This window comes from Phoca vitulina, unplaced genomic scaffold, assembly GCF_004348235.1.
Source record: "Phoca vitulina isolate PV1807 unplaced genomic scaffold, GSC_HSeal_1.0 scaffold22, whole genome shotgun sequence".
NCBI classification, from domain to species: domain Eukaryota; kingdom Metazoa; phylum Chordata; class Mammalia; order Carnivora; family Phocidae; genus Phoca; species Phoca vitulina.
The window spans coordinates 18,057,719-18,072,318 of NW_022589725.1; the positions used below are offsets into that span (position 1 = coordinate 18,057,719).

Consider the following 14,600-nt stretch of genomic DNA (forward strand, 5'->3'; position numbering starts at 1 on the left):
TCATTTATCATTAAAACCAATTTCATAACAAGAATACTGCAGAGTATACTTACTATTAGTCTTTTAAAAATTCCACTGCAGACATCGTCTGCCTCTGAAGTGGCTACTTGCTTGCTTTTTAGCACTAAAATATTATTAATCTAGAGTTCTGTTTTCCTTATTTGATCAAAACAAACTCTTATTACTTTCAATGTTTCCAAACTGAAATTAGTTGCTTTTTAAAAGAAGTAAGTTTGTTAAAGAAACTGGAAACTAGATAAAAAAAACATACCTTTGGTTCTAAAAAGCACCCTTTGAAGTAGCGATACTGAACTGATACTCCTCTAGTGAGTACAATGGTTGCTTTCCATAACATGCTGTGAAGAAAAAGAGCAGAAGCATTAATATCAAATTAAAATGCATAAAGAATTCATAATTCATAAAACCCCTCCAGCTAGGTCTGTGACCAATACCACTTATTTATTCCTACACAAAATTATACTCCAGGCCTACCCTGCACCAGGCACTGGGAACACAGTGATGAATAAGGCAGAAAGAGCCCTATCTTTAAGCAGATTGCTTTCTTGTGAGGGTAGACAAACAAATCACCAAACATACATAGCAAGGGCTATGTATGTGACAGGAAGTTTTGGAGGAGAGGCCTCAATGAGGAAGAACAGTCTGTGAGTAGTCCTACACAATGAGAAGGAACCAGCCATATAAAGACAAGAAGTATTCCAAACAGAAAAAGTAGCACAAAGGTGGAAGCGACAGTCAGAATCTTCTCTGACTTCCCACTTAGAGATGTTATAGGGCTGCTAAGAGGCTTTGGGGCTGAGGCAGATGAGCTATACTCATGTTCCCAACTGTCCCTTATCCTGACTGTCCTGCCCAGCCTCTGGCTATTCCCCTCGCCAAGCAATTGGGATCTGTATCTTACTTGTTTCAACTCAGTGTCTTCCTCTGACCTATGCTATGCCAACACAGTCTACTACTACTCTAAGGCTTTGACTCAACAGTGAAAGCAGTCACTACAACTCATGATTATAAATGATTTTTATTACCTTCCAATCATAGACCAGTGCTATCCAAAGTGTGATCCAAGGACCATCAATATCACCCTGGAGTGTGTTAGAAATCCAAATTTTCAGGCCACACCTAGACCTCCTGAATTAGAAACTCTGGGGGGGAGAGTCCAGCAATCTGTAATTTAACAAGCCTCCAGGTGACTCTGATGATGAACACTTCAGTTTGAGAGGCACTGTCATAGACCATTACCCAAACATTAATTCAGCACGAATAGTTTAGTGAATAAACAGCAGCTCCAAATGTTCTTCCCCGATATCAGATGGCTAGCACTGCTTCGCACCTGGCTTTAGGGCATTATCCTCACTCGGACTCAGTCCTGGGTTCCTAACAAAATATCCACAACCACCTGTCACCCATGGTCAACAATCAGATTAATCTGGTAGTAATAAAATACATATGCCCTGGCTCCACCCTGAGAGACTCTGATTTCAGAGGTCTGGGTGGAGCCCGGTCATGTGGAGTTTGATAAAACTTCACAGGGTAGGTGAAGATAGAAGGCTAGTTGAGGGCCACTGCCATAAAACAAGAACGGCAAATGCTCGGCACATGCACCCGCACTACTTTTCCCTGATAAGCCTCAGAATCCTTTTCAACACAGCATTCCAGGCAGACGTATCTACCAACTCTGAGGTGCAATTATTTCCCATCTCTGCTACAAAAAAATGGCAAATTTCTAGCACTATTTCATTCATAAATCAATCAGTCAGAGTATGTGAAGCCAGCGCCAGACGTGTACAGTAGAATTAGCGGGAAGCTCTGAAAAACGTGCTGGGGCCCCTCTCTCATGCCTACTTCCTCATTCCCCAGGGGTAGGATCTAGACATGTGTATTTTTTAAAGCCCTCACAAGTGAGTCTAACGTGCGCCCCTGGTTAAGAACTGCTGAATGAAAAGCGATGGAGAGAGCAAAGCAATGAGTTTTTTTATTCCATTTCCCTAAGTAAATGTTGCAAAGTTAAAAATGAACTGGAACTGAGGTGCCTGGGTGGCTCAGTACGTTAAGCGGCTGTCTTCGGCTCAGGTCATGATCCCAAGGTCCTGGGATCGAGCCCCAGATCTGGCTCGCTGCTCAGCGGGAAGCCTGCTTCTCCCTCTCCCACTCCCCCTGCTTGTGTTCCCTCTCTCGCTGTCTCTCTGTGTCAAATAAATAAAATCTTTAAAAAAAAAAAAAATGAACCGGAACTGTTCAGTGACATAAAAAATGAACATAATCTGCTGAAATTCAAGAAGTCAGGAAAGAGGGGCAATGAGGCTCAGTGCACCTGCCTGATTCTGAATGACCTCATATCCTCCCCCCAAATACCATAAAATCTACAAGAGCAAATAAAACCACAAGTGACCCACATTTTCTGCATTATTAGGAAACAATACTATGACTTTCAAATTATCTGTAAGTTGAAAAAAAAAATCCTAACAGCGCTCTTGTCACTACAAGCCTATAGCTATGGAGAAGCTTGAGAGGCTCTGAAAAAGAGCTTTGTACAAATGGCTTAGATGCGCAACACTGAAATCCAAATAAACACAATTCTAAAACACAAGAATGGTGTTCAAGGCAAATGCTTTTTGTATCCTCTTGTATCATCTACTTCCTTTCTCCATGTGAAACACTGTTTATCTGCCATATATGAATCAATTACATTTCAATGTGCATCAGCAAGGTAAAGTGGCTGTTCCCTTCAAGTTACGTAGTTAAGTATTATCTCATCTGTTCACTTAACTTTGACCAGGTTGGCTGAAATGGACTTAAGACATGTGACAGGGCAGCTCAAGCGTTCAGGGCAAGGTGTGTTTTAGGAACAAGTTCAGAAAGATATACGGTTTTACTTCAGACTGATCTGAAAATGGAAGAAAAAATAGCCACTTGAAGGGAATAAACATTTCGTTCCTCTGTGCTTCCAATATTATTTACCAATAAAACTTTACTTATAAAAACAGCTGAGAATTGGCTGAGAAAAAGTGTCACACTAATGACAAATAGGAAAAGGGTGTTTTATAGATTTTTTTAAAGATTTTATTCATTTATATTGTCAGAGAAAGTGCGAGTGCACAAGCAGGGGGAGCGCAGGCAGAGGGAGAAACAGGCTCCCCGCTGAGCAAGGAGCCCCATGGGGGACTGGATCCCAGGACCCTGGGATCATGACCTGCACAAAAGACAGGCGCTTAACTGACTGAGCCACCCAGGCGCCCCTGTTTTTCTTTTCCTTAATTTGCATTATGGTACTGTATTGTTACTTTCTTTTGCTTTGCCATCAGTGCTCCTCAAACTATCTGTTGTGAAGGACCAGTTTTTGTTTGTCTGTCCTGTAACCAATAATTCTATGTATCCAGTGCAACAGAGATGAGTCCACAAGGACATGCATGAATGTCCCAGCAATGTCAAAGTGCTATAAACATTTCTAAATGATTGCTCTTAATTTCTATATTTCTCACATAATGCACTGATTATTAGAAAAACTAAAGTTTTTTTTTCTCTAGCACTGGCCCACAGGCCACATTTTCAGTAGCACTGCTCTACATGGAAAACAATTTGAGCTTAATAATCATGTAATCTGGTGTTTCTCCCTAGGGCCACTGCATGTGTTTGTATTCTGTTTAAGATCTCCACTCTCCTTACCTCCCACACATACATCTTTACAACCCATAACGCTTCCAAATATCCCCAAGTGAAGAAGTACCATCTTTGTCAATATTCACTGATTCTGTCCTAACCCTTTTACCATGCAGATGAGGTAACCCAGGCCTAGAAAAATTAGATCTGCCCAAGATTGCAGTTAACTGCAGAACTGAAACCAGCACCCAGGCCCTTCTTTCCCCACTGCAATGCACCAGTACACCCATGCTAACTTTAGTGCTGTATTTAATGTCGGCTGCAAACTCATTTCAGTACATTAACTAAAATACCTGTTCCACTTCTCTGCTACAGAAAATTATTTTATAGGCCAAAGCAAAAATCAGATCTTTTATCAAGAATATGTACTGAGAGGGGTTCAGTTGATTAAGCATCTGCTTTCGGCTCAGGTCATGATCCTGGGGTCCTGAGATTGAGCCCCACATCGGGCTCCCTATTCAGCGGGGAGTCTGCTCCTCCTTCTCCCTTTGCCCCTCCCCCACCACCACCGGTGTGCTCTCTCTCTTGATCTCTCTCTCAAATAAATAAATAAAATCTTAAAAAAAAAAAGAATATAGGGGCACCTGGGTGGCTCAGTTGGTTAAGCGACTGCCTTCGGCTCAGGTCATGATCCCAGGGTCCTGGGACAGAGCCCCACATCAGGCTCCCTGCTCAGCAGGAAGCCTGCTTCTCCCTCTCCCTCTGCCTGCTGCTCTTCCTACTGTGCTCTCTCTCTGTGTCAAATAAATAAATAAAATCTTAAAAAAAAAAAAAAAAGAATATATACTGAGAGCCAAAACATAATACCTTAAAAAAGCTTAAAAAAATAAGAAATAGAGGGGCGCCTGGGTGGCTCAGTCCTTAAGCGTCTGCCTTCGGCTCAGGTCATGATCCCAGGGTCCTGCGATCAAGCCCCACATCAGGCTCCCTGCTCGGCAGGAAGCCTGCTTCTCCCTCTCCTGCTCCCCCTGCTTGTGTTCCCTCTCTAGCTCTCTCTCTGTCAAATAAATAAATAAAATCTTAAAAAAAAAAAAATAAGAAATAGCAATATAAGCCTGTTATTTAGAAATATGGTGGTAACTACCAAAAGAACCAGCCGAAAGTTGAAAATGGTTGAAGTGGGAAATTGAGAAACAGAAACTTTTTTTTTTACAACCAACCTTGTACAACTACTTCACTCTATGCACATGCAAGAACGGTCATAAAAATAAAAGAGGAAAACTATATGAAGGTATCTTAGAAACCCCCCAAGTTTCTAATCTGGATGTCACAATTATTCTGTAACCTGTTATTTCTCTTCTTACCTTTCACCACCTGTCTCATTTTCTGGAAGAAGAGCCACAGCATTCTGAGGACTCCAGTTTCCCAAAGCATCACAGCTTCCACATATGGCAAAAATTTCTCCTAAAGAAACAGAACAAGCAGTTATAGTGGGCTAAGCAAGAAAGTTTCAAATTTTAGTTCTAGGAAGCACGAAAAGAGCAGTCAGTTCCACTAGAACCTGGATGCAGAGTCACCTTTAGCAGAGATGGAGGAGCCTCCCTGGAGACATGCGTCAGACCCAGGCACTGCACTAACACCTGCATTCTTAACTTGACCTACCTCTACAGAACCAAAACCAAAGAAAAGGAGGGATGTATAGAGGTGAACTATTCTTCATTTGTTCAACCACTTAACTGAGCCAATAAACAAGCACCAAGAAGACAAAGTGCTCATGCCACAGTTCCTGCCTTCAAGGCAGCTTCCGATTTATTTATTTATTTTTTTTAATGTTTTTTTTAAAGACACAGTGAGAGAGGGAACACAAGCGGGGGGGTGGGAGAGAGAGAAGCAGGCCTCCCGCGGAGCAGGGAGCCCGATGTAGGGCTCGATCCCAGGACCCTGGGACCATGACACGAGCCGAAGGCAGACGCTTAACGACTGAGCCACCCAGGTGCCCCAAGGCAGCTTCCGATTTAAAAAGGCACACACTAAATGCACATAAGTATTCTAGAGAAACAGTAACCATTATTTTCTAGGAACTCAAACAGTGGCTATTAACAAGCTAAAGATTAAGAAAATTATCAATGGGGACAACAACAATAACAAAAAATCCTCAAAACAAAGACTTACATAGTGAAAAATCTAGTTTTCCTTACTAAAATAATGACTATTGTTTTACCTGAACACTTCTCATCAACAGACAAACCAAAATATAGCTGTCATCTATATTTGCTGAATTACATACATTCAGTAAAAGTCTACAACTTCAAGGTGCCTGGGTGGTTTAGTCAGTTGAGCGTCCGACTCTTGGTTTCAGCTTGGGTCATGATCTTGGGTCGTGGGATCAAGCCCTGTGTTGGGCTCCACACTGAGCGGGGAGTCTGCTTGAGATTCTCTCTCGCCCTCTCCCTCTGGCACCCCTGCCACTCCTGCTTGCACATGCTCTCTCTAAAATGAATAAATCTTTAAAAAAATTATTGGATATAAGTGGAGAAGACTTTGACTTACATAGCAATACATTCTGAATTACTATAATTAAAATCATAAAGAAAAAGATAATGAACTGAGGCCAAGAGAACAAAGTTCAAGACAAACTCCTCCACATTCTGAGTGGCTTTTAAGCACTACTCTAGTAAAGCCAGAACTGTAGTTGGCTTTAACCACCTGCGTGAGCATTCTATAAGCTTGGACTGTCTAAAACTTAACTAAAATTTCAAGTGCGATAATCACTCAGGAGTTTTTGGGGTTCTAAATACATTTTTGTCAAGCATAGAGTGGTTACATATAGAGATTTCATATCAAAATATTCACCAATTCTTTAGAGTAACCAGATTTTGTTTTGTAATTAACTTAGGTTATCACCACCTTCTCTGATTAAAAAGATAAACGCTGTTGCTAAATATAAATATTCATTCCCAAAGTCATACATGTTGCTGTGTACATGGTCCTCTCTTACATTCACATCCACCACTATCTTCCCTCTAGTCCTTGAGAATAAGACCCTCATCAAGCTCACCCTTCTAGGGACAATTCTGTGGTTGGTCCCTATGCCTGACATGGCCAGCTCCTTCTAACTTAAGTGCCTGTGTACAATTCTCTGAAAGGATATGATACCGCTCTGCAGTTTTCTCTCCACAGAGAAGGCTATACACTGGACTAAGGTGAGCTCTTGACCCAAGTGAGCCAACCTATCAGCTGCTGGCAATCTTCAATCTGCAGAATCCTGCCCAGAGATGGGAGCTCTCTACCAGATCATCTTGGCGAAGAATTTAACTTGGACAAACATACACTCTGTCAACTGCTCTTGATGTGGGAAACAAAGGCAGAAGAAAAATTATTAAATTTCCTACTACGTACAGCCCACTGACAAGTCCTTGAAAGAGGCAGAGTGACATTCCTCTAGGGACTCAACTGCCTCGATGTTAATACTTTGCTAAGGGCAAAAGACAATTCTAGTCTGACCACCCCCCCCATCCTGTAAGTCTACTTTAACATATAAAAATTCCTTTGGAAACTTCCTTTATCTCTAAACCCCCCCAAGATACGTGTTGGTAATCATCCCCCAAGCATATGGCACACCGATATACATCTGAAGGGTCTCATGACTAAAGTTTTATTAGGCAGTAATAAATTACCTTTTCCCAACAATAGCTAGCCCCCTCAAAGTCCTGGAAACCTTGCTTCCAAAATTCCTTAGAGACTTATGCTATCCCTAACCCCCTCCCAACTTGAAAGTATATAATGGGCCACTCCTCATGACCCCGATGCAGCTCTTTCTGCCGAAGGGTCCTGTCCCTGTGCTTTAATAAAACCACCTTTTTGCACTAAAGACGTCTCAAGAATTCCTTCTTGGCCATTGGCTTTGAACCCTAATGACGTCTTTCCTACATCACTCTGATGGCTGCTAGACCAAAGATGCTGAATATACAGAGTGAATCATTTATTCATATTTTGAACACATATTTACCCCTATTCTGAGCCAGGCACTGTGTTAGATGCATGCACTCAGCATGACAAGACGAAGTCACATTTTCACAGAGCTTACAATCTATCCATAAACAAAATTACTCAAATAATTCCATAAAATCTGTAAGGTACTACGAAAAGTCCTGGAACCCTGAATTTCACAGGGATCCTAACCTAGCTAAATGTGGGGTTGGCATTAAGGAGAGTTAAAGGGGAGAAGGGAGGCCACAGATCTAGACAGAGGAAACAATTTGAGAAAGGCCCAAAAGAGGGAAAGAATGTAACAGATTTGAGGAACTGGCCAGTATTATAGTGAGTATATTAAATAAGGAGATACATACCCCAGGCGTGATACTATTTTGATATGCTATTTACCCTAAAATTATTTCACACTGCTTTAGTAGACAGCAAAACATACAATAAGCCAAAAAATTTACAAATAGGGAACAAAGTTATCTTAACCAAATAGTTCACCAACTTCTTGCACTAGCAAAATTTCCCTCATTTTCATGGTTAGTCCAACTATCTTCATCCTATGCAAAATTAAATAAATTCACAGCTTTCTTGGAAAATATGAGACTAAGACATTTACTATTTGGGGAAGTATGGTTTTTTTTCTTTTCTTTTTTTTTTTTTTTTAAGATTTTATTTATTTGACAGAGAGAGAGAGACAGTGAGAGAGGGAACACAAGCAGGGGGGAGTGGGAGAGGGAGAAGCAGGCCTCCCACCAAGCAGGGAGCCCGATGAGGGGCTCGATCCCAGGACCCTGGGATCAGGGCCTGAGCCGAAGGCAGACGCTTAACGACTGAGCCACCCCCGCACCCCCTTAAGTATACTATACTCCAAGCACATTTCTGAAAAATAAGCTAAGTTCTAAAGATAGTTTCATCTAAAAATTAGTCCTATTGTAATAACAAACTGCATATTTAAGATAATCAAGATAAAAAAATACTCATGTAAAATTTTGTTTTAAAGTAAAATTTTACAATACCTGGTAAAAGAGTTCCTCTTATTTCAAAAGTAACCTGAGAAGGTGTCATTCTGATGGATTTATTTTACAATGTTGAGCTAGGGAGAAAAAGAGAAGATGTCATTTAAAATATATAAAAATCTTAGCTCTAAATAGCTACCACCAAGAAACAAATTAAAAAACAAAACAAAAACCAAAAATAAATAAATCAAAACTGTGAACAAAAGATTCCAGAAAACTTATATATAAAGGCTGAATGATTTAGGAAGTACCCAGCAATTTTTTAGGCATAATGTTAAAACCTATTCTGTGTGTAGGGACCAGAAAAATTGCAAAACAAGTGTCCAAACTTTTTTTTTTTTTAAGGATTCAAGATTCTGTTACAAACTTTCTCTTCTGATAAGCAGCTGTTCTGAACTCAATCTATCTTTCCCGACCAGGCTCATGTTATGATGGAGGAAAAAAAGCAAAACAAAAACAAAACACAACTACAGATAGAAAAAAACTTGGCTCAAGAGAGAATTTCTACTTCAATAAGGTTTCAACTTTAATAACAAGGAAACAACTGAAGAACTTAAGTACCATTCACTGAAACAAACTAGTTATGTTCTGCAACAAGATGCAGATTCTGCTTCTAAGTAATGTAACTAATAACTTAAAAAAAAAAACACAACCCTCCCCCATAAACCACTCTTTTCAGATTTTCTCTGGACTGTTATTACTCTAGTTCTGTAGACTCAAATTTAAAGTCTCAACTCTGTGATCTATTACCAAACCCTGTTGATTCTAATTGATCCTACATATATGCCTTTCTTTCTACGGTCTGAACTTCATTCAAAATCCTAAGCATTCTAACCTGGATTGGATTCTGCATTCTTGGATTCTGTCTCCCCAATAATACATTTTTTGGATTTGTCTTTGGATTCTGTCTTCCCAATAATACATTTTATGTCAGTTAAAATATTCTTCCTCATGTCCCTGACTAGGAATTACTTCGATTACTTACAGAAATCTAAACCCCTAATCCTTGATGTCCTATCCACATTTTCTCTCTAGCTGATTTTTCATTTCTTGGTTGTTTTTCCCAGCCAAACCAATCTGTTTACCACCCCCTAATTTAAGTACCTGAGGAAAGATAACAGATTTTTAAAAATATATACAGTATCAATTCTAAAGGAGGCTATATAACATATATAGAAAGAACACACACTCTACACAAGGGCAGATCATTCTACATAACTTCTCCAAACCCTCCCCAAAATTTTGTGCCCCAATTCACCAGTATTCCTAAAATAATTCCAATGTCTTTACTCTGCATCATTTCATTAGTTTACCAGCTTAAAGGTTATTTGTATTTATACATTATTTTAAAAATCATAAAGTAATTTTCATAGCTATTCATTCTTCTATTTCCCCTTTGCTCCTTTTCCCACCCCATGAACGTATACCCAACTCTGCAATGACCATTCAATGAACACTGCTGCTCAAGTAACTACACTTCCAAGCCAAGGCAGATCTATAGCAAGCAGTTCTCACTGGGGACAATTCTGCCCTCCAAGGGGTATTTGGCAATGTCAGGAGACATTTTTGGTTGTCGCAACTGGGAGTGATACTGCTGGCATCCAGTGGATAGAGGCCAAAGTGCTGTTAAACACCATGCAATGCACAGAATAGCTCTCCACAAATAACTGTCCACCTCCAAATAACAATAGGGCTGAGGCTGAGAAACCTGATCCACAGGGGGCTGCTATGAGGGTCAAAATTCCAGACTCACTGTTAGCTACAAACTATTTATCATCCCACTTACATCAATGATAAAATGTAAATACTGAATATTCGTATTAAGCAAGACCACCAGTCAATGTGGTTTCATATCACCTTCATACAGAATTCCCTATTTGATAACTCTACCATTTCAGTTAGAAAACCCAAGACCGTGCACTAGAGAAAATCCTGTCCTTGATCAAAATAATTTGTGTCTAAGAACAAACACAATCTATTTAAAGCATATACATTCAGTTCTAGCACTGCCAAAGAATGTTCTAAAACTAAAAATAGCTGTAGACTGTTAACCCCCTCATTAAACAATCATTATCCAAGTATCTTATTAGCTCTCCTTTAATATGACATCTGATAGGAATCGGAGTACTAACTCTAAGAATAGTTAATATCTCCTTTTCTAATAATTAAATAGTTCACTTAAACACCACACTCTTACCTTTAATTTATGTCATATAAAGAAACCTCAAGACTAGCAAAAGAGCTTGGCTTTTACGTAACTGAATTTTGAGACACAGCAAAAAGCCCCATCATCCAGCAAAACTGGTGCATAACCAACCTTAATCGCAACCTACAACTTCTACTTTCACCCAGTATTTACTGTCAGTTTTCAACAAAGGACTACATAATCTCATCTACATAATTACATAGTTGCTACTCAACTATTTTCTGATCAATTTTAAATATCTATTTTAGCCAATTTTAGGGAAATCAAATGTAATTATTCCCATGTATTAAAATCAACAACTGGCACAAAATTACCTCTAAATTTCTACTGCATTAAATGGGAAACTTACATAAATTCAATTGATTATTAAAATTGACTTTCATTCTTAAGGTTGCTTGTAAAAGTGCCTATAGTAACTTGGTAACAGCTATTGTAATAGCTGCAGTAAATGTACTGTACAAAACCACATACACAAGCACAAAAATACCCCCACCCCCAAAACCTCCCTGGATGTCAACAAAGCATCATTTTTCGTTTGGATTGCCAAAAGTCCTATAGTGTGGTTTAATTTCCTCTCTTCCCCCTCCACAATTTAATACCATACCAAATAAAAGCCTGGGGAGCTGCTCCTACATCAGTTTACTTGATTGTGGACAGAGGCCAAAATTCTGGTGCAGGATTGGCGTGCACAATTTTGGCACCCAGCTACCACCAAAACAGTAGTGACAAAGTAAAATACTGTACTGTTGCAGAATGCAAAATTTACACACCCACCAACACTTCCTCTTCCAAACAAGCAAAAAGAAAAAAAAAAAATCCCAACTTGGACAGGGGAGGTCTTCCAGACATACACAAAACAAGAGTAAGGTGAAAAAATCTAGTCATTTTCATGTACATGAGCTGACTGTAAATATAATTTAACCAACGCAATTTGTTTTATATAAAACTTCCATTTTGTGCTTTTTGAAGATAAATATCAAACAGTATTCTCATCTGAGATTTTGAGTAGCATCTAACAGTATTTTAACACTTTTTTAAAGACTTAAGCAATTAGTAAAGTATGACATTGTAATTTACATTCAAGAAATATTTCAGAGTTTACACTACCTGCCAAAATAAATTTTACTCTATTTTTTTGGTCAAAGAAACTATCCCAACACATGACCTTACTGGTCTACCAGCTTGGGGAACAAAAGGGGTATTTATTTATTTTTTTTTTCAAAGATTTTATTTATTTATTTATTTGAGAGAGAGAGAGAGAGAGAGAGAGAGAGAAAGAGAAACAGCATGAGAGGGGAGAGGGTCAGGGGGAGAAGCAGGCTCCCCGCTGAGCCAGGAGCCCGATGTGGGACTCGATCCCAGGATTCCGGGACCATGACCTGAGCTGAAGGCAGTCGCTTAACCAACTGAGCCACCCACGCACTCCAAAAGGGATATTTAAGCAAACCAAGGTACAGGAACATTTAGTTTACAGCTATATTGAGATCACAGATATTTTTAGTTAAAATGTGTTTTTCTGGCCGAAAAGAACATCTCTGTCTTCCTTCAAATTTTTTCAAAGAAAAAAGCCATTTCCAAGTCTTACTCTTTCCTAGACTCCAGCAGCTTTGGTCCTCATAACTGGCTATAAAGAATATATGAAATACCTATGTTTTCCTAAGTTAATTTCTGTTAATCCTTTTGGAGGATCATTATGACCCCACTATTCTGACCCCAGTATACTTGAGCCATGCAGACATGAATGGATTTTCATAAAGAAAGCATTTCTGGAGATTTCACTAAGCCAGGTTTATTCCTGGTTCAACTTTCTAAGCAACGCAGTAAAAGTTTTCCAAATGTTTTCCATTTCACTTTGTCTTGATATTATGTCATGTATAGTCCATATGCTTTCCCTGGTTAGATTACATACAAGGATTTGATTCATCAACCTACTTTTTGTAGGTATCAAATTTTACTCTGCCACTGTGAGATTTCTTTTGTGGTCATTATTTTTCCGAACAGAACTTTCCTAAGTCTTATTTTGTGTAGAATATTGGTTCTCCCTAGTTCTTAAGTCCAGAACAGATTAGGCCATGTGCAGTTTTACCTGTTTGCTTTATCCTGAATCATTTGTATCCAGACCATCAGGAGTTGAAAAAAGGACAGATAGCTTGTATTTACTTCTTAGCTAAGTCACAACTGTCAGAAATGTAGCAAGAGGGAGAAACATGAAGGGGTATAGAAGGGGGTAGTTACTAGGCGCGAACAGAGAGGGCCACAGAAGAGTATGAAGAAAACATCATCAGGTCTAAACATCCTGCTCGGTTCAATCTTTTTCTATGTCGGCACTGTATCGGACTCCACAGCTGCCTCAAAATAAAAGAATTCTCTGCAATTCATGACTGAATTCATGAACGATTTCCTTTATGATGGGGCAGTGGGGTGAGAGGGGGCTGATGAAGCCCCTAACTGATCGAGGAGTTCCCCCAGAGGGCATCAAGGCAATCTGAAGAGCTTTGGGCCAAGAGCAGTTTTGGAGAGAAGGTGCAGCTTTCCCAAAATTGCATGGAGAGCAAAGATGTCTATTCCTGGGACCTCTCCTTGGGGTAAGAAGGCACTTCGGTTTTTTGGAATAACTGGATTATACAAGCATGCCTTCGACTATGTGGTTAGGCAATTTCAGAAAATAAGCAGTTGCCAAAACACTAAGAATTACGCATAGACGGATCGAGTAGTGGTGAGCGAGGGCCATGCTGCGGGTTAGGGGTGCACAAACGGATTTCAGTGGCAATTTTTGTTTCTTCGTTCCTTAAGTTCGTATACTCGTGGTGGTCTTAGGCTCTATGAATTCTGGCAGGGAAAATACTGTACAAATTTTTCAGAGAGGAACTAAGCACCAGGCAGCCCAGCGGAATCGTGGCAGCAAACAATAAAAGTCGAAATAGACAGAGGGTGCCCACCGACGTACCGGCGCGAACGTCCAGGCCAGTGTTCCCCAGGGGACAGTGCCCGCAGGGCCGGGGCCGGGGCACCCTGCCCACCCCTCGCCCCGCCGCATCCCCAGCCGGTCCGCCCTGACAGCTCGGTTGCCACGTGAGCTGCCGCCGCGGCCTCCCCGCACCGAGCGCCGGGCCAGGCCTGGCGGCCCTTCTCACCTGCCTGCTCCGCGGGTCCGCGCCGTCACCGCCGTCGCCGCCGCTGCGCTCGAGAGCGAGGGCCGCGGGCCGAGAAGCCGGGCGCCCGCCGTCAGCGCCTCGCCAGCGCTCCCCCAGGCAGCCCGCGGCGGCGCCGAGCGGCAGGAAGCGGCTCCGCTCAAACCGGTTTCAGCTGCTCCAGACCAAACCGCCAGGCCACCCCGCGGGGCGGGGCCTGAGGGGCGATGGGGCGGGACTTGACGTCACGCCGGCGCCGTCCTGGCCAATCGGCGGCCGCGCGCGGGGGGCGAGCCCGCGCGTTCCTGGAAAGGGCTAGCGTCGGCGACCGGGGGCGTCGGGGCATCCCCGGGGTCCCCCTCTCCCGTGCGTGTTTTCCGCAGACTCGGAACCCAGCTAGGTGCAGCGCCGACGTCCGGACTGGGGTCTTAGACGCATTCCTTGCTCCCCAAAGCCGCCTTAGGACGACCAGTCGTGGAGGCCGGAGCTGCAGTTCTGAAATGCATTTTTTGCCATTCAAAAGTGAAGGAAATTAGCAGGCCTAGTGTTTTCTGGAAACTTTCTTTCGTTACAAAACAGCAAGCACATTTGGACCAAATCTTTAAAGTTGAAAACGAGAATTTAGTGACCTAAGATGTTTGAGCGTTT

General features: G+C 41.4%; 1 protein-coding gene across 5 annotated transcripts in view; it reads right to left on the minus strand.

Moving 5' to 3' along the window:
- GPCPD1 (glycerophosphocholine phosphodiesterase 1) overlaps positions 1-14,116 on the minus strand; it is a 56,954-nt gene extending 42,838 nt beyond the window's left edge. Inside the window, exons 1-4 of one of the 5 annotated variants that reach the window (XM_032419171.1) lie at positions 13,956-14,116; positions 8,616-8,692; positions 4,980-5,079; positions 272-356 (exon numbers count right to left, since the gene is read on the minus strand). In XM_032419171.1, the coding sequence (XP_032275062.1) occupies positions 272-356; positions 4,980-5,079; positions 8,616-8,664 (234 nt within the window). In that variant the 5' untranslated portion in view covers positions 8,665-8,692; positions 13,956-14,116. Of the gene's footprint in view, positions 1-271; positions 357-4,979; positions 5,080-5,277; positions 5,446-8,615; positions 8,759-11,425; positions 12,028-13,955 lie in introns of those variants that run through there. The other 4 variants (XM_032419174.1, XM_032419172.1, XM_032419170.1 and 1 more) reach the window with 4 other exon arrangements.
- Positions 14,117-14,600: the final 484 nt, after the last annotated feature.